Raw genomic sequence first — 23,962 nt, forward strand, 5'->3', positions numbered from 1 at the left:
TTCCTAACCTTCCTGTTTGCTAACACTTCTGATTACTTTCAGCGAGTGCACATTTGTGGTGTCTGTTGCAGAGATTTAAACCATTTTATTGTAAAGCAAGAATTGTCTAATTTGTATTATTTCAGTCCAGAAAGCCTAATGTTGTCCATTTATTGTATGAAATGATGTTCTCTCAAGCCAGCGTACTTAGTTTGATGACATTAATTAACCAGATTTAATAAAAGGAAATAAACAAAGGTATTATGGAAATTATCAAATTTGATTAGCTATCTAAAATACATTACCAGAATTGCACGCAATTCAGTAATACGGTTCAGCCCTGGATTTGCAGACAAAGTTTGTGACATTCAAACTCCATGCCGAGTGAACAGATTGCTTTAATTCTTGGCTGCCGTGCTGATAGAACACTATGCAGGAACAGCACATTCGATCTTGGCAAAGAAGCTGAATGTGGCAAACCAATCCTGACACATGCAGCCATATGGAGAGAAAAGAAACTGGCATAATGGATGCAGATGTTTAGAGCCAGACCAATGGGACAATTCCCCAATGATCAATTTCATAGCTTTAGATTAATTCAAGGGTCAGTTGGATGATGCCAGGTTGAAAATTGTAGGTCTTTTATTCTGAATGGTTGGCTGCTTTGCCTCACTCATCTGTATATATCTGGTGAAACTTCTATATGTGCAGCTTTTGCTCCTGGTAAATTGATTATTTCATCTTTTCACCTTTAGTGCAGAAGTAGCTATGCACAAGTCTCAATCTCCTAGAGAAGCAGACTACCTAAAGTAGCCATTAGGCCACATCAACAATATTTAAAAGTTTGTACTGGCAAAAAAAGGGCGGAGAAGAGACTTGTAATGTAAGTTCAACTTAATTTACTGAAACATTTCACTAAGTATTACAGATAAATAGTGTAAAATATCCAAACATAATAGTTTGACAAAAGTACAGTTTATTTTATCTGTTGTTTACAGACAACATAGACACAAAATGAGAGAACACATTGCTTTCAGTTCTGTCCTTCCTGTAAGTCAATAATGTTTTCAAACTGCTTTGTTTTAATAATTAAAAAATCAGATACATGACACCCAATAATACAAAGATACATTCAATACTTTAACAGTGGCGACTTGGAAAAAAGTTGACCACTCTTACTTAGTGTTAATTGTCATACTTTTACAAAGCACCAGATTCTCCTTACAAACAAATTAAGACTTGAGTCATTGGAAATATATCTTTTTGAAACAATGAAAACGAAACATTACAAATGTGCTGCAAAACATGCAAAGATTTATTCTGTAAAAGTTTTCAGCGGGCATGGTGGGGAATTTGGTATCATGCAGGCTCAAGGGTCAAGGGTTTGGTGTTAGGCCGGATCAGAGTTGACGGGTGGAAGGTTTCTTTGCTTGAAATACTGAACAACTTGCTGGGGTAGTTCCGCCAGGACAGATTTGGCCAAAGTTTCTTTAGGGGCCTGAATAACAGAAATAATTGAAAAGTTTTAATGTTAGTTCATACAAGGCTCAGTAGCATAAATTGTGCTCAACCCAAGTAAAAAGGATTCAATGAGTAAAGGAATCCATGACTATTTCAAGCATTTGTGTTCAATGAACATCTTTAAACATATATAAATTAACCACAAGGTTTCTGATGAACTTGCAATTAATATATTACCTAGGGTTTACTTTAACAAACTACAAATGTTGGAAATCTTAAAACAAAATATAATGGATATACACAATTTTGTCAGGATCTGAAAAGAGACAGATTACGATAGTTCACACATGCATACTTCATCATAAATATGTACTTTTTGGTTTTAATGCAAACTTCCATCAGTTTAATATTAGTTGTGTGGAAGTTACTGGAATTTATTATCAGAGGTTGAGTGACTGAGCACTTAGACAAGTATAAGCTGATAGAAAATGGATTTGTGAACAGTGGATCATGTCTGACTAATCTAGTTGAATTAATCACTAGCATTGTGGATAGAGAAGTGTCTATTAATGTTGTCTGTATGGATGTCCGGAAGGCATTTGATAAGATTCTGCATAAGAGATTATCAGCAAAAATGAAAGTGCATGGAATTAGAGGTAACCTTTTCATGTGGGTCAGTAATTGGGTGGGAGGTAGGAGACAGAGAGTAGGGATAAAGATAAGGTTATCTGATTGGCGGAATATGGCAAGTGTTGTTTTCTAAGGATATGTACGAAGGCATCAGCTTTTCAACATGTGTCTTTATTATATATATATCAGATGGATGAAGGAATAAAGAGCTGTCTGGCCAAGTTTGCAGATAACACCAAGTTAGGAGGCACAGTAAGTAGTGTAGATTGGTGCAGGAAGTTACAAAGGGACATAGACAAAGGGAGAGGCCAAATTATGGCAGATTGAGTTTAATGTGGGGAAGTGCGAGACTTTCCAATTTTGATCCAAGAATCAGAATATTTTTAATGGCAATAGACTAGGTACTGTGAAGAAGCAAGAGGATTTGGGTTTCTGTGTACTTGGATCATTAAAAACTAGTGCAAAGGTACAGAAAATAATCAAGAAGGCTAATGGAATTTTGGCTTTTATGCCAAGGGAGTTGGAGTACCAAAGTGAGGGAATGCTGCTTCAGTTGTACATAGCCTTGATCAGACACCCCTCCTCAACTGGGATCTCCATTCAGTTTTGGGCACTGAAGTTATATCGGCCTTGGAGTAGTACAGTGCAGATTCATCAAAGCTATTTTTAAAATTCATTCATGAGATGTGGGCATCACTGGCAAGGGCAGCATTTATTGCCCATCTGTAATCGCCCTTGAGAAAGTGGTGGTCAGCTGCCTTCTTGAATTGCTGCAGCCCATGTGGTGAAAGTGCATCCACAGTGCTGTTAGGTAGGGAGTTCCAGAATTTTGACCCAGCGATGATGAATGATGGCGATTATATGTCAAAGTCAGGATGGTGCATGACTTGTGTGCCTGCAGCCCTTGTATACCGGGGCTTAAGGGGTTAAATGATGAGAACAGGTCACATAAACTTGAATTGTGTTTCCTTGAGTGTAGAATGTTAAGGGTTGATCTAATCGAGGTCGCTAAAAGCAATAAAAGGATTCTATAGGATCGATGGATGCAGAGAAACTGATTTCATCTGGCAGTGCAATCTAGAATGAAGGGACATAATCATAAAATTACAGCTAGGTCAGAAATCAGGAATCACTTTTTCCACACAAAGGAGTGAATATCTGGAACACTCCCCAAAAGGCTGTGGATACTAAGTCAATTGAAATTTTCAACATGAAATTGACAGATATTTGAATATGGAGCAAAGGCAGGCAATTGGATTGAGGTACAGATCAGCCATGATCTAATTGAATAGTGGATCAGGCTTGAGGCTGAATGTACCTATGTTCCTTTGTGTCTGGGAACAATAATAATGTGACTTCATAATTTAGGTTCGTTATTATCTAAAAAAAACTGCCTCTCAGCCAATGAAAGTCCATTTAAAAAAAAAAGCTGATTCTCTCTCCAAAGTGGATTGTTGTGGGGTGGACGGGGGTGGAGGGTGGGAAGTGGTAGTGGAGTGAGGGAAGGAAGGAAACATTTGTAATAAAAGCAGAACACGGAACAAACTGAGCCATGGGATAAAAATGTATGGAAACATGAGTACAGATCCAGTGTTTAAATTTTTTTGTTTGTGAATTATGTTTTTGTCTAATTTTTCAGGATTTATATTATGTAAGGGTACAGTGATGCCAAGATTATTTGTAATCAAATAAGTGGATGTTTGAGAGTCCATTTTGTCTCTGCCTGTCAACCAGGTAGTTTTATTTACAAATCAGCCTATCCTTGCTGGATGTTCCTTTTTTCAAAGAAAATGTTATACTGAAAGAACCTCTGTGACCCAAGAAAACTGCTATCTTCATTTGATAGGGCAAGGTTTCCCATTTGCTTCTTGGTCTATTTACATGGCACTACAGAAATCTACTTGTAAATGGCTGTTGCTGATCTCCTGGGCTGACCTCAATGCCCACTTGTCTTCCTTTCAGCTTGACTCCTGCCCCAGACCAACCACATATGGTCTCTCTTCCAATCTGACTCCTGTTGTTTGCCTGACCTGGTTCTGATTGTATGCTGGTCCCTCAGTCCTGCACCAAAGCTCCCGGTGATCAAAAATGCCGATGATGGGAGCACGAATATACAATGTCACATCATATTACTGATACTTGAGTTGTTTCATTCCTGTAATAATATTTATTTCATCATTAAAAGTGAGCTGAAAACAAAGGAAAGTAGTCAACCTATGGAGCTGGGAGTTTTGCTGAACCACCTGCAAAGGGTTAATTGTCTATATTCGAAACATTTATATGACCTTCATAATAATCAACTTGTACAGTGCTGCAATTGTAGGCAGTAGTGAGATGGCATTATTTACCTTGGTGGCAGTAGATTTGCAGCTTAATACTGCTTCTGCTAATAGTCAAGCTAATCCTCCCTGGGGGTCTTGTGGGTGTCTTGTGTATATATAGCAGAGATTCTAATTAATGTAGCTGTAAGACGTGATGATTTTTATGTTGAAGAATGTACATTGGAACATATTTTCATGGTGCAATTCAGGGTGTGAAATAGATAACTTGTGATGTACATGGCATTTAAGGCGGTCATGGCTGTCAGTATTGGTCTATTGGGTGATGTTAAAAAGAATCATAGAAACTTACAGCCCAGAAGGAGGTCATTCGGCCCATCATGTCCAAACCGGCTGACAAGTGGCCATCCAGTCTACTCCTACTTTCCAGCTCTTGGTCCAAAGCCTTGTAGATTACAGCAATTCAAGTGCATATCCAAGTACTTTTTAAATATTATGAGGGTTTCTGCCTCTACCACCCTTTCAAGCCATGGGTTCCAGATCCCCACCACCCTCTGGGTGAAAAACGTTCCCCTCAAATCCCCTCTAAACCTCCTACCTCTTACCCTAAATCTATACCCCCTGGTTGTGGAGCCCTCAACCAAGGGGAATAGGGCCTTCCTATCTACTTTGTCTAGACCCCTCATAATTTTATATACTTCAGTTGAGGCTCTCCTCAGCCTCCTCTGTTCCAAAGAAAACAACCCTAGTCTATCCAATTTTTCCTCATAACTAAAATTCTCCAGTCCAGGCAATATCCTTGTACATCTCCTCTGTACCCTCTCTAGTGCAATCACATCTTTCCTATAGTGCGGTGACCAGAACTGCACCCAGTACTTCAGCTAAAGCAGCTTTCAAATGTAATCTGCAATCTGCTTGCAGCCTTTGATACGGTTGACCACATTATCCTCCTGCCACATTTCTTCATCATCAAGCTTGGTGGAACTGCCTCACCTGACTGCATTCTTCTTTATCAAATTGTAGCCAGAGAATCACCTGCAATGGCTTCTCTTTCCACTCCCGTACTGTTATTTCTGGCGACTCCCATGGATGTATCCTTCGCCCCTCCTACTTCTCACCGACATGCTGCCCCTTGGTGTTATCATCCGAAAGCCCAGTACCAGGTTCCACAGGTTACGCTGACATCATCCACCTCTACATCACTACCACCTCTCTTGACCCCTCCACTGCCTCTGATTGTTTTTGAAGCCATTGTTTTCGGTCCCCGTTCCAAACTCTGTTCCCTAGCTACCAACTCCATTCCTCTCCCTGGCAACCGTCTAAGATTAAGCCAATCTGTTTGCAAACTGGTGTCACATTTGACCCCAAGCTGAGCTTCCGAGCTCATATTCATGCCATCACTAAGACTGCCTATTTCCACCTCTGTAACATTGTCCAATTTCACCCCTGCCTCAGGTCATCTGCTGCTGAAATTCTTATTCATGCTTTTGTTACATCGAGACTTGTCTATTCCCAAGCATTCTTGGCTGGTCTCCCACATTCTACTCTCAATAAACTTGAGGTCATCCAAAACTCTTCTGCTCATATCTTAACTGGTACCAAGTCTTGTTCCCCTACCTCCCCTGTGCTCGCCCGGTCAAGTAACATCTTGATGTTAAAATTCTCATCCTTGTTTTTAAATCCCTCCATGACCTCACCCCTCCCTATCTCTGTAATCTCCTGCAGCCCCACAACTCTCTCAGATATCTGCGCTTCTCTAATTCTGGCCTCTTGTGCATCCCTGATTTTAATCGCTCCACAATTGGTGGCCACATCTTCTGTTGCCTAGACTCTAAGCTCTGGAATATCCTCCCTACGCCTCTCCTCCTCATTTTCCTCCTTCAAGACACTTCTTAAAACCTACCTCTTTGAACAAGCTTTTGGTCATCTGACCCAATATCTCCTTTTGTGGCTCGGTATCATACTTTGTTTTATAATGCTGTTGTGAAGCTCCTTGGGACATTTTATTATGTTAAAGGTGCTATATAAATAAAAGTTGTTGTTGTTGATTTGTCACACTACTTGTCCAACATCCTGTACTGGATGAGCAGAAACTTTCTCCAAATAAATATTGAGAAGACTGAAGCTATTGCTTTTGGTTACTGCCACAAACACCATTTCCGAGCCACTGATTCTGTCTCTCTTCCTGGCAACTGTCTGAGGCTGCACCAGAACTTGTGCAACCTTGGTGCCGTGTTTGACCCTGAGATGAGCTTCTGACCCCATAAATGCCTCAGCACCAAGACCACCTGCTGCCACTTTTGGAACATTGCCCATCTCTGCCCTGCCTCAGCTCTTCTGCTGCAAAAACTCTCATCCAGGCCTTTGTTACCGATAGACTCGACAATCTCTTGGTTGGCCTCCCACCTTGCACCTTTGTTAAGCTGGAGCTCATCCAAAACTCTGTTGGCTATATAAACTCTGCCAAGTCCCATTCACCCATGACATAAAACCATATGAAATAGGAGGAGTAGGCCATTTGGCCCCTCAAGCCTGCTCCTCCATTCAATAAGATCATGGCTGATCTGATCTTGGTCTCATCTCCACTTTCTTCTCTGTTCCCCACAACCCTTCACTGCCCTGTAGTTCAAGAATCTGTCTAACTCAGCCTTGAATATATTCAATGACCCAGCCTCCACAACTCACTGGGGTAGAGAATTCCAAAGATTCACAACTGTTCCAGAGAATAAATTCCCCCTCATCTCTGTCTTAAATGGGTGACCAGTTCTTCTGAAACTATGCCCCCTAGTTCTACATTCCTCCATGGAGGTGAACATCCTCTCAGGATCTACCCTGCCAAGCTCCCTCAATCTTATATGTTTCAATAAGATCACTTCTCATTCTTCTAAACTCCAATAATTGCTGTACCTGCATGCTAGCTTTTTGTTTCATGTACAAGGACACCCAGATCCCTTTGTATTGCAGCATTCTGTAGTCTCCCTCTATTTAAATAATATTTTGTTTTTCTATTTATCTTACTGAAGTGGGTAACCTCACATTTTCCCACATTGTACTACTCCATATGCCAAATATCTACCTACTCACTTAACTTATCTATATTCCCTTTGCAGACCCTTTGTGCCTTCTTCACAACTTGCTTTCCCAACCATCTTTGTATCATCAGCAAATTTGGCTACAATACACTCTGTCCCTTCATCCAAGTCATTAGTATAGATTGCAAATAGCTGGGGACTCAGCAGATCCCTGTGGCACCCCACTAGTTAGTTTGCCAACCTGAAAATGACCCATGTATCCGACTCTGTTTTCTGTTAGCCAAACCTCTATTCATGCCAATATATTGCCCCCCAACACCATGAGCTCCTTTTCTTGTGCAGTGCCCTTTCATGTGGCACCTTATCAAATGCCTTTTGGAAATCCATATACATTACATCTACTAGTTCACCTTTATCCACCCTGCTTGTTATATCCTCAAAGAACTCGAATAAATTTGCCAAACATAATTTCCCTTTCATAAAAATCATGTTGACTCTGGTTAGAATCATAGAAAGTTTATGGCACAGAAAGAGGCCACTTGGCCCATCGTGTCTGCGCCAGCTGAAAAATGTTCCACCCATTCTAATCCCACCTTCCAGCATTTGGTCCATAGCCCTGCAGATTACAGCACTTGAGGTGCATATCCAGGCTTCTTTTGAATGAGTTGAAGGTTTCTGCTCAACTAGCCTTTCAGTCAGTGAGTTCCAGACCCCCACCACCCTCTGGGTGAAAAATCTTTTCCTCACCTCCCCTCTAATCTTTCTACCAATCACTTTAAATCTATGCCCCCTAGACACTGACCTCTCTGCTAAGGTAAATAGGCCCTCCACTCTATCCAGGCCCCTCAAAATTCGTACATTTCATCAGATTTCTCCTCAGCTTTCTCTGTTCCAAGGAGAACAACCCCAGCCTATCCAATTGTTCCTCATAGCTGCATTTTTCCAGTCCCGGCAACATCCTTATCAAGCTCCTTTGTACCCTCTCTAGTGCAATTACATCCTTTCTGTAATGAGGTGACCAGAAGTGCACACAGTACTGAGTACATAGTACACATTGAGACCAAGGTTTTCTATGAATTCCATTTACCACTTTTCTGACCAGACCATCAATATCTTCCTGCGGCCTACAGCTTTCCTCGTCGCTATCTACCACACAGCTAATCTTTGTGTTGTCTGCAAACTTCTTGATCATGGCCCCCACATTTACATCCAAATCGTTAATATATACCACAAAAAGCAGGGGATGCAGCACTGAACCCTGTGGAACGCCACAGGAAACAGCCCTCCAGTTGCAAAAATACCCGTCAACAATTACCCTTTGTTTCCTGCCACTCAGCCAATTTTGTATCCACCTTGCTGCAGTTCCCTGGATCCCATAGGTTTTTTTTAAACCAATCTGTCATGTGGGACCTTGTCAAAAACCTTGCTAAAATCCATGTAGACCACATCAACTGCACTACCCTCATCTATCTTCCTTGTTACTTCTTCAAAAAATTTGATCAAGTTGGTCAGACAAGATGTTCCCTTAACAAATCCATGTTGACTATCCTTGATTAATCTGTACCTTTATCATGTTTATCCTGTCTCTCAGAATAGATTCCAATAATTTGCCCATTACTGTGGTTAGACTGACTGGCCTGTATTTATTCGGTCTATCCCTCACTCTCTTTTGAAACAGAGGTACAACGTTAGCAGTCCTCCAATTCTCCGGCACCACACCTGTATCCAGTGAGGACTGGAAAATGATGGTCAGACCTTCCACTATTTCTTGTCTTGCTTCTTTTAACAGCCTGGTGTGCATTTCGTCCGGCCCTGGTGATTTATTAACTTTCAAGGATGCTAATCCCATTAATACTTCCTCTCTCCCTATGTTGATCACATCCAATACTTCACACCCTTCTTCCTTAACTACAATATCTGCATCGTCCCCCTCTTTTGTGAATACGGACGCGAAGTATTTATTAAGAACAATACCAATATCTTTCGCCCCTACACATTTTTGGTCTTTTATGGGCCCTACTCTTTCCTTAGTTATCCTCTTACTCTTAATGTATTGATAAAACATCTTTGGGTTCATTTTGATTTTGCTTGCCTATATTCTTTCGTGCCCTCTCTTTGCTTTCCTAATTTCATTTTTGATTTTACCCTTCCACTTTCTATACTGCTCCCGGCTTTCTGTTGTATTTAGTTCTCTGTTTTGGGCAAAAGCTTTCCTTTTCTGCCTTATCTTACCCTGTAAGCTCTTTGACACCCATGCTTGATTGTATTATAATTTTCTAAATGTCCTGCTACTACTTCCTTAATTATGGATTCCAGCATTTTCCCAATGACAGATGTTAGGCTAACTGGCCTATAATTTCCTGCTTTCTGTTTTCCTCCTTTCTTGAATGGAGGTGTTACATTTGCAGTTTTCCGATCCACTGGGACATTTCCAGAATCTAAGGAATTTTAGAAGATTACAACCACTGCATCCACTATTTCTGCAGCCCTTCTTTTAAGACCCTAGGCTGCAGGCCATCAGGTACAGGGGGCTGGTCAGCCATTAGTCCCATTAGTTTGCCTAGTAATCTTTCTTTAGTGACAGTGATTGTTTCAAGTTCCTCCACCTCCATCTTGATTTTCTACTATTATTGGGATGCTTTTAGTGTTTTCTACCATGAAAACAGATAAAAAATGTTAAAAGTGTCTGCCGTTTCCTTGTTTCCCATTATTAATTCCCCAGTCTTATCCTTTAAGGGACTGATGCTTACTTTTTATATACTTGTAGAAGCTCTTACAGTCTGTTTTTATATTTCTTGCAAGTTTACTTTCATTCTAATTTCTCCTTCTTAATTTTTTTTTCGTCATCTTTTGCTGGTTCCTAAAATTTTCCCAATCTTCTGGCCTACCACTAATCTTCACAACGTTGTATACCTTTGCTTTCCATTTGATATCATCTTTAACTTCCTTAGTTAGCCACAGATGGTTCATCCTTCTTGTAGAGTCTTTCTTTCTCAGTGGAATATATCTTTGTTGAAAGTTATGAAATATTTCCTTAAATGTCTGCCACTGCTTATCTAATGTCTTACCTTTTAATCTATTTTCCCAGTCCACTTTAGCCAACTTTGTCTTCACATATTTGTAATTGCCTTCATTTAAATTTAAGACACTAGTTTCATACCCAAGTTTCTCACCCTCAAACTGAGTGTGAAATTTTATCATGTTATGATCACTCATCCCTAGAGAATCCTTTACTTTGAGATTATTAATTAATCCTGTCTCATTACACATCATCAGATCTAGAATAGCCTGTTCCATAGTTGGTTGCATAATGTATTCTAAGAAACTGTCCCAAATACACTCTATGAACTTATCTTCAAGGCTACCTTTGCCAATTTGATTTGTCCAATCTATATAAAGATATAAATAGCCCACAATTACTGCAGTACCTTTCTTGCAAGTCCCCATTATTTCTTTATTTATACTCTGTTGTACAGTGTAGATACTGTTTGGGGACCCATAGACTACTCTCACCAGTGACTTCTTTCCCTTGCTATTTCTTATCTCCACCAAAACTGATTCTGCATCTTGATCTTCCATGCCAAGATCATTTTTCTCTAATGTACTGAACCCATCCTTTATTAACAGAGCTACCCCACCTCCTTTTCCTTTCTGCTTATCCTTCCAAAATGTCAAGTATCCTTGAGTATTCAGTTCCCAGCCTTGGTCACTTGCAACCAAGTTTCTGTAATGACTATCAGATCATACCCATTTATTTCTATTTGTGCCATCAATTCATTTATCTTGTCATAAATGCTTCATGCATCCTGATAAAGAGCCTGTAATTTTGTCTTCTTACCATTTTTTCCTTCTCTGACCCTATTTGTTGGTGCACTCTTTATTTTTGCATGCTCTGTTCCTTCCTGTCGCACTTTGTTTATCATTACTCATATCACAACCCTACAATATTGCCTTGTTCTTTCTCTTTAACTTTCTAAATTTCCATTCACCTGAACCCTTCCCCTCCCCTGCACTATTTAATTTAAAGCCCGATCTACAGCCCTAGTTATTCAATTTGCCAGGACACTGGTCCCAGCACAGTTCAAGTGAAGCCCATCCCAACGGAACAGATCCCTCTTTCCCCAGTACTGGTGCTAGTGTCCCATGAATTGAAACCCATTTCTCCCACACCAATCTTTAGAGCCATGCATTCAACTCTGATCTTATTGACCCTATGCCAATTTGCTCATGACTCAGGTAGTAATCCAGAGATTAGTACCTTCATGGTTCTGTTTCTTAATTTAGCCCCTTGCTGCTCATACTCCCTGCACAGAACCTCTTTCTTAGTCCTACCTATGTCATCGGTACCTACGTGAACCACAACAACTGGATCCTTCCCCCCTCACTCCAAGTTTCTCTGCATTTAAGGGAGATGTCCCAAAGGCAACACAGCCTTTGGGACTCGTGCTCTGGGCTACAGAGAACAATATCTAAGACTCTAACTATCCTGTCTCATACCATTACCACATTCCTTTTTACTCTCCCCACTTGAATGGCCTCCTGTACGACAGTGCTGTGGTCAAGTTTGCTAACCTTCCCTGTAGTCCCTGCTCTTGTCCACACAGACTGCAAGAACTTTGTACCTGTTGGACAAGTACAAGGGTTGAGGCTCCTCCAATGCTACCTTCTGGCTCCCCATACCTGCCTCACCTGAAGCCACACCCTCCTGTCCCTGTCCACAGATCAAATCTGTGGTACTTAACCCCTATGCATGCAAACCTGCATTGGCTCCCGGCCCAGCAATACCTGGATTTTAAAATTCTCATCCTTGTTTTCAAATTTCTTCCTGGGATTGCCCTACCCTATCTCTCTAACCTCCTCCAATCCTACAATCCTTCAAGATCTTCCATTCCTCCAATGTTGGCTTCTTGCACATCTTTTGCTGCCTAGGTCCTAAACACTGGAATTCCCTCCTTAAATCTCTCTGCTACTCTACCTCTTTCTCCTTCTTTAAGATGCTCCTTAAAACCTACCTCTTTGACCAAGCCTTTGGTCACCTGTCCTAATATCTCCTTTCGTGGCTTGGTGTCAAATTTTGTTTGTTAGTGCTCCTGTGACGTGCCATATAAATGTAAGACGCTGTTGAAATTGTGGCACAAAATGAATCCATAAAAGACAGGATACTTCAATTGTGTTAAATGAGAAGTAGTGCATTGGATGGGGGAGATTGGGTGGCAATGCAGTGGGGGCACTGTATGCATATGAAGTATTGAGATCCTGATTTTGTCTGAAACTTGGCTCATGGATGGTGCCACCTACTGAAGCCTCTCACCTGGCTATACATTCCAGCATCCTGCCTATACCACTGTAGACTTTATCACCATGTCACACCTTGCACTGCCTCCTACTCCTCTGGCACCTTCTCGCCAAATGGCCTCCTTCTGTGCCATTATGACTCTATGACTCCTCTAAGCATCTCACCTTGTTTCACCCCAGTTGGCTCTGCTTTAAAATTCTCATTTTCTAACTGCCTACAAAGCTCCCCGAGATATCCTCACTTCTTTCCTCTCTCAGCCAATACACTCAGCAATTCCTCATCCTTGATGATTTAAATCTTCATCTCAGTTCCTCGTTCTCTTCTGAATTCACCAAATGCCTGGCTCCTTAAACCTCTCCGACCCCTTTTCATTGTCATCTCCTTGACCCTGCCATCTCCCTTGGCCTTAACTCTCATTTGATTGATTACTGCCAAGACCTTCTCTGATCACCTCCTTCTGTGGATCAACATCCACATCTCATCACCTCTGTTGTTGCTTACCTACATTGGATCCTGGTTTCCCAGTGCCTCAGATTTAAAATTCTTGTGATTAAATCCCTCTTTGGCACCGCATCTCCCTATCTGTTCACCCCTCCACTTTCAGCTACCTAGGCTCTATGCTGTGGAATTCCCTCCCTTAAACCCCTCCAACTCTCCACCTGCCCCATCTCCTTTCACACCCTCCTGAACACCCATCTCTTTGACTAATCTTTTGGCTGCTCCTCCTGATATCTACTTTGGCTTGGTGTCCATTTCTTTCCTTGTGCCTCCGTGAAGCATTTTGGGATTTTTAAATGTTAAAGACACTATATAAGTAGCTGTTGTTGCTAAAATGCTTTTTTCCCAATCTTACTCTCAACAGCAACAATGCTCCACGAATGGTTCACACTGTAGTTTATACATTTCCCAATATGGGTACTTATCCTTGTGACTCTTCAAAGACACCAGGGAGCTGCTCTGATGAGGCATCAGAGAGAGACACAGAAATTGGTATTGAGTACTTCTCTGGCAGTCAAGCCAACTACAGTTGCACATTTTGGGTTGAATTTTATGAGCCCTCCAGCATGGTCGTGGTGGTGGGGGGGCATGGAAAATTCTTCTGGGAGAGGCCCGCCATGACCTCCTACACCGAGAAGGCCCCACCGCATTTTAGCAGCGGTGGCGAGGTCTTGGTGCGGCTCCCCCACCGCCAAGCGGCGGGGCCTTCATTTAAATATTAAAATTAATGAAAAAAACATGCAAATCAACATACCTTGTCCCGGTGGCCGTCCCACGCCGATATTACGACCACCGGTTGGAAATCAAGCGCCTTCGGGTCGCCAGTCGGCGTTCTGAGGCGTGACAGTGGTGGGGAGGGGGGAGCAGTGAAATCTTCAGGTCAGGAGGGGTGTGGGAGCGGGGAAAACTGCTATGATTGGTTGTGGGGATGGTGGTAAGGGGTTGAGGGTCAAATGTTTTGAAGGTGGGGGGTTAAAGGTCGTTATTTGAAAAATTGGTTATTTTTATTTTGAGATACAGCACTGAAACAGGCCCTTCGGCCCACCAAGTCTGTGCCGACCAACAACCACCCATTTATGCTAACCCTACAGTAATCCCATATTCCCTACCTACACCAGGGGCAATTTATAACAGCCAATTTACCTATCACCTGCAAGTCTTTGGATGTGGGAGGAAACCGGAGCACCCGGAGAAAACCCACACAGACACAGGGAGAACTTGCAAACTCCGCACAGGCAGTACCCAGAATCGAACCCGGGTCCCTGGAGCTGTGAGGCTGCGGTGCTAACCACTGTGCCGCCCAGAATATATGTAATTTTATTTATTGTGAACTCATTGGAGTGTGGGAGAGGGGATGCAAAGTTTGAATAAAATTTTATTTCAAATATTAGTGCGGTGGGACCTTTAAACATTTAAATTTACATGAAGGGTTTAAAGCCCTTTAAAAATGGTGCCTGCGGCTGCGCGGTGGCACCGCACACTGTTATCGGGGGAGGCCGCTCCACCACCTCCATTTAAATAAGGCCCCATGCGAAATATCGCGAGGACTCTGCAACGGCTCATCCAGGCCTGACGACCGCCGTCTTCAAAGCGGCCGCCGCGATTTGCGGTGCGCTAATAAAGTTCAGCCCACAAGGTTTTGGCCCAATAGTTCAGTTTTGAGCAGGCTGTTTTTCTTTAAAAATCAAATCATAGCAAATGTAAATTGCCCAGCAAATGTTTTTGTTCATTTTAGTGGAGCTCCTTTCATTGGGTATAGCAGGTTTTACACTAGAATATCAAAACAGGATGAATTAGAATTCCTTTTGTTGCTGCAAAACTCTCAGGGCCTCAAAATGCGCCACTGGTGAGGAGAGGGCTACCACTGAAATAGGTTTATGCCTTAATACCAATTTAACTTGACCCCACACGAAATCTGAACTAATTTGCCTCAATAAAGTTTGTAAAGAGTCTAAATCTTTGTCCAGTTTTAGACTGGCAGAAACTAGCAACCTGTGTTAGTTCCAGGTGAACACTGCTGGGTGTCTGAATTTTATTCATTCAAGCATCTTGCGGTTGGTATCCAAGTATGTTCCAGATGCCATTCTATTTTTTCTCGAAATTGAGATGAAGGACTAAGTCCCATAATGTAAGAGAAAATGAGTAGAGGTTGATCAAGAGGTAGTGATTAAAGTTCACATTTGTCACTATGAGAATTATTGGAGAGGACAGTCTAAATAGCTGGCTTATGTAAGGGGAAGGATAGCACAGTATCTCTTGCCAGACAGGAAATATTGAGACAAAGGGCGGCACAGTGGCGCAGTAGTTAGCACCGCAGCCTCACAGCTCCAGGGACCCAGGTTCGATTCCGGGTACTGCCTGTGTGGAGTTTGCAAGTTCTCCCTGTGTCTGCGTGGGTTTTCTCCGGGTGCTCCAGTTTCCTCCCACAAGCCAAAAGACTTGCAGGTTGACAGGTAAATTAGCCATTATAAATTGTCACCAGTATAGGTAGGTGGTAGGGAAATATAGGGACAGGTGGGGATGTTTGTTGGGAATATGGGATTAGTGTAGGATTAGTATAAATGGGTGGTTGATGTTCGGCACAGACTCGGTGGGCCGAAGGGCCTGTTTCAGTGCTGTATCTCTAATCTAATCTAATCTAATCTAATTATTTACCATTGTATGGGGGCTAGTTATTTATACTGAAAGCCCTCTCCAATTGCTATCCTTCCCATTAATGAATTCAGACAGTTTTCACCCAGTTCTGAGTGTCATGAATTCACAGCATTAATCTGTCTGGAACTCATCACCAGTTAGTCACTTCCTTTCAGAAATTCCGTGAAGATATCTCCAGTTCAAAAATGTAAATTCAGCTGCAATTCCGGGGCTGAAAATCAAGTACTTGTGCAAAGAGAGAGCTCTAAGTTATGTCTCTCCAGTGCTGTACTAGGTACCAATGACAATTCTTTCCCCAGCACTGACATGTCTTTACTTCAAGAACCAAAAAGAAAATCAGCTATCCATACTGTCAGGTAGGAAGAATATATAGCAGAAAACTAGCCAAGAATCCATGCATGAGTTGGGAACTCAATTGCAAATTGTACTAGTGTCAGAAGATAGTGCAATCTGTTCTGACTGGGAGCAGCTGTTCTTTTCTCGTTCTGAACAGGTTGGCTGAATGTGTATGTGAATGTGTATGTGACAGGAAGGGTGTGCTCCAGGACCCTAGGCATTAAATTGCACCTTTCAGTCGGTTGTAAAGGCTAATACAAACTTGGAAGGAGTGAGGGGGCACACTGGGCAGGGTAAAGGCTTATGAGAGATTAACAGTCTAAGTCACTGCCCTTCTACCCCAGGAGATCTCTGTTCAAACTGAGCTACAAAAGATTGGCTGTGGGGAAAGGTTCTAAATGCAGTCAATCACCAACGGCTAAGGTCTCACCTTTGTAAACATTGCAGCAGACTGCAATCCTCCCCCTATCCACTCCCCTCCTACCACCCCCGACAACCATAAATAAAAATACTCACTAAAGCTGATGGAAGTGCTAAATTCACAGAGGTCCCGGACCCGTGAACAGATGCTAGTCTGACGGTGCCAAATTCACTGCTCATACAAGGCAGTAACGATTTCCTTTGTTTAAAGAGCAGCAGCCGCGTTTTCACAGTTGGCATTGCAGAGCAACTGTGGCACAAAACCGTCACTGTGTGCAGTTCATCAGATAATTCATTCAGATATAACTTCCCTTATATTTTATCAAGCATTTCTCATCTTTCTACTCACTCCTTACAACACCATCTACACTTCAAAAGTAATTCATTAGCTGTGAAGCATTCTGGGATGTCTTGAGGTGAAAGGCTATATTTAAACGCAAATACTTTCTTTCCTTTCATTCTTCACAGCTCCTCTGGATGCCGTCTTTCAGATGAGATATTAAACCAAGGCCCCGTCTGCTCTCTCAGGTGGATGTACAAGATCCCACAGCAATATTTCAAAGAAGAGCAGAGGAGTTTTCCTGGTGTCCTGGCCAATATTTACCTTTCAACTAACATTACTAAAACAGATGATCCTGTCATTATCACATTGCTGTTTGTGGCATGTTGCTGTGTGCAAATTGGCTGCTGAGTTTTCCACTATTATAACAATGACTACATTTCAAAAGTATATCATTGGCTGTAAAGTGCTTTGGGATGCCCTGAGGTTGTGCAAAGTGCTATAGATATTTAAGTCTTTTTTATTTCTTTCCTGAAAGCTCTGACTTTTTACTGGGTAGAGTTCCACAGGCACAGGCTTTTCTCCCAAATGGTCATCCAGGTGCGTGATCCCAAATAGTGAGTCCTGTTCAGCTATTGGACTGCAGGAGCATCACAAGCAAGCCCAATGTTGTTCTCATGCAATCTCAATAAACATGAGCTTTCCGGCAACAGTTACTGGAGAGCCACCAGCAGTATGTGCCCTGGATAACCTCCCCTCCCACCTCTCCATAGCCCTTAGGCATTAAAGCTAAATCTAATATACCACCAGCCTGAGATCAGCTAAGTCAACTAGCACCACAGATTGAAGCAGAGATTCACCAGATCTGTTTGGCTCAGTTCCCCACTGGATAATGTATTTACCAACCAAGCTACAGGAACTTGCCACACCTACAATGTGGAAACAGACTGGGACAACCCACTCGTAATTAGAATGGGATTTTAGTACAGAGGACATGGGTGTGCACATAATTTCCATTAAGTGTACAAATAATTTCTGTGATTTTTTTATATATTATACCTTCTTTCTATTTTAGATATAAAGTATTCTATGCTTCCATTAAGTATACCAATTAATTTTTTCTATACATTTACTTATATCTTTATATTTTAGATATGTATTCTATATTTACATTGTGCTTAAATAATTTCACCTGTATATATTTTCAATATAAAGTATTCTATATTACAAAATAATTTATTAATTAAATATTTTCTATTTGTAATAAATGGACACTGAGAGAAGCTGTAGCATTGGTTTGCTGCCCTCACTTGAACAGGCAAATAACAAATTAACAGATTTCTTTTATCTGTTCATGGGATGTGAGCATCGCTGGCAAGGCTGGCATATATTGCCCATCCCTAATTGCCCTTGAGAAAACAGTGGTGAGCTTCCTTCTACAACTGCTGCAGTCTATGTCTGCAGGTACACCCACAGTGCTTTTCTCTGCAGTGGTTTGACACAACTGAGTGGCTTGCTTGCCAATTTCAGGTAGCATTTAAGAATCAACCACATTGCTGTGGATCTGGAATCATGTGCAGGCCAGACTGGATAAGGATGGTAGATTCCCTCCCCTGGAGGGCATTAGTGAACAAAATGGGTTTTTACAACAATTCAGTCGTTTCATGATCATTATCGAGACTAGTATTTTATTCCAGATTTATTCATTGAATATAAATTCACCCAGCTGCTGTGGTAGGATTTGAACTCATGTCTCCAGAGCATCAATCTGGGCCTCTGGAATAATAGTCCAGTAACATTACCACTATGCTACCATCCCCATTATTATCATTTACAGTAATGAGAATGTATAGCAATAGGATACAGTTGAGTGCAAATTATGCTAGTTATTTTAATTTTAACAGAACAGACTCTTGTGGAAATGAAGAAGGATATTTGAACTTTAAATACAATGCATGTAACATAAGCAAGGCACTTAAATGAAATAGACTAGACTGCTCCAAGTTCTAAAGCAGGGGTTGGCAACATGTCCGTACACGGACACCAGTGTCCGTGGTAAACAATTTTGGGGCTCGTGACTGATAATTTCACGGATGAGAAATTTCCCATTGGCTTCTTCAGACCAGCTTTTAAAAAATCACAAGTGTCAGTTTCACAGCTGACAGGTGCTGAAGCAGAACGGCGCTTTCCAACTTCGGACAGATTGGGGTTTTTCTGACAGGTTCTGATGTTTTTGAATAATCCACCGGAAAACCACGAGGATATCCCAAAGTTCAAATGCCCTGTTCCAGCTCTCAACAATGGTCAGAGAGAAAGCGGGGGGTGGGGGGGGGGGGGGTGCGCTGACATGGTGGGGGGGGGGGGAGCAGAGGGGGATGGGCCAGCACAGAGAAGGGGTCTGGGCCTACACGGAGGGGGGACAACACAGAGGGGGTGATGACATGGGGGGGTGGGGAGCCACGGGGGGAGGGGCGGCTGACACAGAGATGGGGAGGCAACACAGAGTGGGGAACAAAATTGGGGGAAGAAACACAGAGAGGGGAGGGAGCAACACAAAGGACGGGACAACATAGAGGGGGGACAACATAGAGAGAGGAACACAGAGAGGGAGGGTGAGAGAGAGACACACAGAGAGAAAGAGAGACAGACAGAGAGAGAGAGAGGTGGGAGAGAGAGAGCAGGCAGAGTGTGCGGGCAGACATTGACTACTTGTTAATGCAAAAAAATGCCAGGTATCTTACTAAATCAGTGTCCAAAAAAGTGATGAGAAAGTCAGTCAATAAATTAATCTCTTTTAAAGCTTCTTCACAAAAACGCACATTTGTTGTTGTTTTGATTAATAGTAAGAAATTTCTGATGCCTTTATCTTTCCGAAATTGTCGCACCGGCCCCCTATGTAAGACAAAACTTGGAATGTGTCCCCCACGCAAAGAGGTTGGACACCCTTGCTCCAAGCCTTTAACCTTCTGTTTTAAGATAACTTAGAAGCTAGGTTATTTTGAAACACAAGTTTAAAGGTATGTGTTATGTAAACTCATTTTAAAATGGCAAATGTTACTTAGGGAATTTCTTGATTTCTAAGCTCTGGCACACATTACTTTCACTTGGGATGCAAGCTCAGGCATGTTGAAAGTTACTGGGAGGTGATGGCGTAGTGGTAATGTCACTGAACTAGTAATCTGGAGCTTGGCTAATGCTCTGGGGACATGGGTTTGAATCCCACCACGGCAGATGATGAAATTTGAATTCAATTAATAAATGTGGAATTAAAAAGCTAGTCTAATGATGGCTGTGAAACCATTGTTGATTGTCATAAAAACCCATCTGGTTCACTAATGTCTTTTACGGAAGGAAATCTGCGATCTTTACCTGGTCTAACCTACATGTGACTCCAGACCCACAGCAATGTGGTTGACTCTTAACTGCCCTCTGAAATGGCCTAGCAAGCCACTTAGTTGTCAAGGGCCATTCGGGATGGGCAACACGTACTGGCGATGCCCAGATACCACAAACAAATTAAGAAAAAACTAGACTTTATTTCTATATAAATGTCACAATTCCACTGCAATCCATTTGGAATCACATTGTTCCAGCACTTGTACTAAGGGGAAAACAGGCAAGAAAATCCAAGGAATCTCCAGATGTCAGCACTGTATGTTCCTCATAAATACAAGAGTACGGTGTACTGGGGCTGAGTGATATTGGCGAAAATAGGATGCTGCTACCCATATACAATAGTTAGTAAATACAATGTAACGGATAGCTTTAATAAACCTTAATCAATGGCAAATTGTCTATGATTCCTTAACAAATTCCATGCTGCATTAGCAGTTTTAAAAACTGTCGGGAAAGATATAGTAAAAATTTATTATGTCCATGCTAGAAACAGTCATTAACTGATTTTTTCCCCCTGCAAATTGGATTAAAGGACAAGTTTTACAAGTATGTCAAAAATCAGTAACTGCTAGTGCATCATTTACTATCCAGTTTGAAGTCACATAACCTGAGTGGCCAATGCCATTTGAAAGATGTCTGTATCATATAATTACATTATGTTATAAGTGCACCTTAGCTAACAGATAAAAGATTTGGCTTGGACATAAATTGGTTAGTCTGGAGTACAGTCTTATAGATAGTGACTAAACATTTTGTAATTGAATAATACATGCAGTGACAACTGCTGAACCTTTTGCAGAAAAGCTTTTTGTTGATAATTAACTTGTCAGCGCTGAATCGGAATTGACAGTGATTGACTGAGATAGAGATATAAATGAATTTAAGAGAATCACTTTATTGGAGGAACTGAATGGTGCTGTTTATTTGTAATTGTATTTATCTAATTTTGTCATTAGCTTTGCTGAGCAAATGACATTTTGTCCATGAGAGATTCTGTTGTTTCTGTATTTTAGAAACAAGGACCTAGTTTAACAGCTTGTCAAGATGAATAAACTAGTCTTGGCTACCCAACATTAATTTCTCTGTCCCTCCCTGTCCCACTCTGCTTTTCTGTTTTACATGACCTTTCTGAAGTACTATTGGGTCCATCCTATATAATTCTCCTGATGTGGAGATCACTGCCCTTTTGTTTGCTCTCCTATCTTCAGACACATATTACAAGCAAGTGAAGATGTTACACAGACATTGACCATGGGTTAAATTGTTTTGTGACAACAGCAGTGTGAGAAATGGTCTATCTTCCTAAAGCTGCTTTTTCTACTGCCTTACCTCAACAACCACAATAACAATCCTCTCCTTGAGTTTCATGGATTATTGAAGAAATTTGCACTCCTGACACAGTGTGAATCCAGAGAGGTCATCCGATAAGGTCCATTGACCACCCCGTGACATGGTGTCAGCTAGCTGTATTCAGTCAACGAAAGTAATTTGCATTGACATTGCACACTATTTTGCCAGCAAGCTAGTGAATACAGTTGTGCTGCTCTCCATTGATGTTTGTATGCTTAGCTACTTTATTTATTGGATGAAATGTGTTTTAAACAGGACTGTGTTATGATGGCATTAGATTGGCTGTACACTTTATATACAGCTTAATTGCCCCCCTGTCCGTGGCTGAGTCAGTAATTTTATCAAATGTCCGTGGTGTGACATGTCAGTACCTATCCCTGTCCTAAAGTGAGCTGCACTTACTGCGTGGACAGCACTGACAAAAGTGGTGTACACATCATTCATAGAGCAGTGCAGCCTTAAAGAGCTGAGACACTTACAGTCATTGGAAACCAAGACTCTTCATTTCTGCTATATGAGCTTGATATTCTGAAACTCGTAAAATAATAATGCCAGTGAAAAGATGGCTTGCCATGAGTTCTCGATCAATAATTCTGTCTGAAGGATTTTGATGATATCATGAACTGTGAAGAGCTGGAAGATATTTGCATTTAGCTCTCCCCCATGTTTTATAATGTTTCGTACTGTTTAATGCGCATCTTGTGGAGTAATTAGTAACTATTTAGCTTTTCACAGGTAACTGTAGCACTGCTGCTCGGTGATCGATGTGAGGGTACTAGAATTTTTGCAGTTAGATGCAGTAATGGGATTTAGCAGAATGAGGAATGGATGCAGTCAAAACATTCAGGATTTTTTCATTTCTTCTTTGCTTTGCCTGCATCCACCCACTCCTCTCTGGAAACTGTTGACTCGTGTTGGGATACAGTGCAGTCACCTGCAGCTATCTAGTTCCTCATCCAAGAGATCATTCTTCATGTGCGGGCCTAGATAGTAAGTGCTGGCTCGCTTCCTTTGCCCCAGTATTGACAGCTGTACCTTCAGCTGTCTGGACCCTAGGCTCTTGAATTCCCTCCCTTAACCTTTCTGCCTCTCCAGGTCCTTTAAGATACCCTTTAAAGCCTAGCTCTTTTGGTCACCTATTCTTCTTTGGCTTGGTGTCAATTTTGGCCTGATTACATTCTGGGATGTTGTACTATGTTAAAGACTGTTCGTGTCTGATAAGTTGTGTTGATGGATCTTAAATACCTAGTGTTGAAGGTAACAGTGTGAACAGGTGTTGGGTGTTGATTAGTTAATTGTACTCAGATATGTATACAAGGACTCTATATAAATGCAAGTTGTTGTTGTCAGATATTTGACTGTGTTGGACGCCAGTTCTATATTAAACTGATGCCCACATATGCACATTTTACAGCAGGTGTCAATGGATAGTGAGTGGAAGCCCTGGCTGAAGTTTCCTTCCTAATTAGCCATGGGCCATTGCCACCCTGAGTGAAATTAACTGGTGGAGCACAGATCGGGGCTCAAAGCCAGGACCTTCCAGGTCTTCGCAGATTAGCAGCCTGCAGTCTATAAAGAGGACATGTAAATGGAATTACTGGCAAGGTCACGGATGAAGGAAAAAGCAGTGTCAAGTGTAATTTTTTTTATTTAAGCATTAGTTCTAAAAAGGTTACCTCAGAACTCAAATGAGTGCAAACTTTCAGGGTGAGACATGCTCTCAAACTGTGTTTACTGGTTAGAAATAGGCAGGGAGTTGATTGTGGTTGGGAAGGCTACAGTGCAATGCTAGAACAAAAGAATTTAGTTAGGAGAAAGGCAGCTACAGGAAACTCATAACTTAAAACACCTGTGGTCTGAAGTGCAAGAGAAAGAGACTGTGCTGTGAGTTGGGTGAATTGCTACATTCCAACTGTTCCAATGAAGTGTGCCACACTCCTCTTAAATACGTGTGTCTGATTTTCTTGTGTGTGAGTTGTCATCCTTTCCTTGGAAGAGTTACTTTGCCCTGGTACAGTTGGTCTGGCAGAAGTGTGGAGGGAGATTTGACAATAGAAATTCATATCAGTGATTGACATGTGGATTCTGCAGCATGGAGTCTGTCCTTACAGGTCTAAATCTTGATTGGCTAAAATTAAAACAACCCTTGGAGCTCATCTTACAGCCAATTGGAGGTTAATGGCTTGCATGTTACTCCAAGGTTCAAAGTAGACAATGGAAGCCAGAGGAAGAATAATGGGTAATTAAAGTATTCTAAATTCTTAAGAGGAATAGAATAGAAAAGTTACAATAAGCTGTAGCAGATCACCAAAAATTCCAAAAGGAGTGAGAATGGGGTAATGACAGAGAG

The 23,962-nt window shown here is 41.6% G+C and overlaps 1 protein-coding gene across 5 annotated transcripts in view; it reads right to left on the reverse strand.

The window, feature by feature from the left end:
* Nucleotides 1–938: 938 nt before the first annotated feature.
* The window catches only part of cpne2 (copine II), a 341,237-nt gene continuing 318,213 nt past the window's right edge, over nucleotides 939–23,962 (reverse strand). For all 5 annotated transcript variants that reach the window (XM_068049588.1, XM_068049587.1, XM_068049584.1 and 2 more), the window contains one exon: nucleotides 939–1,477. In XM_068049588.1, coding sequence (XP_067905689.1) covers nucleotides 1,370–1,477 — 108 coding nt within the window. In that variant the 3' untranslated portion in view covers nucleotides 939–1,369. The remainder of the gene's footprint in view (nucleotides 1,478–23,962) is intronic.

This window comes from Heterodontus francisci, chromosome 17 (assembly GCF_036365525.1).
Source record: "Heterodontus francisci isolate sHetFra1 chromosome 17, sHetFra1.hap1, whole genome shotgun sequence".
NCBI lineage: Eukaryota > Metazoa > Chordata > Chondrichthyes > Heterodontiformes > Heterodontidae > Heterodontus > Heterodontus francisci.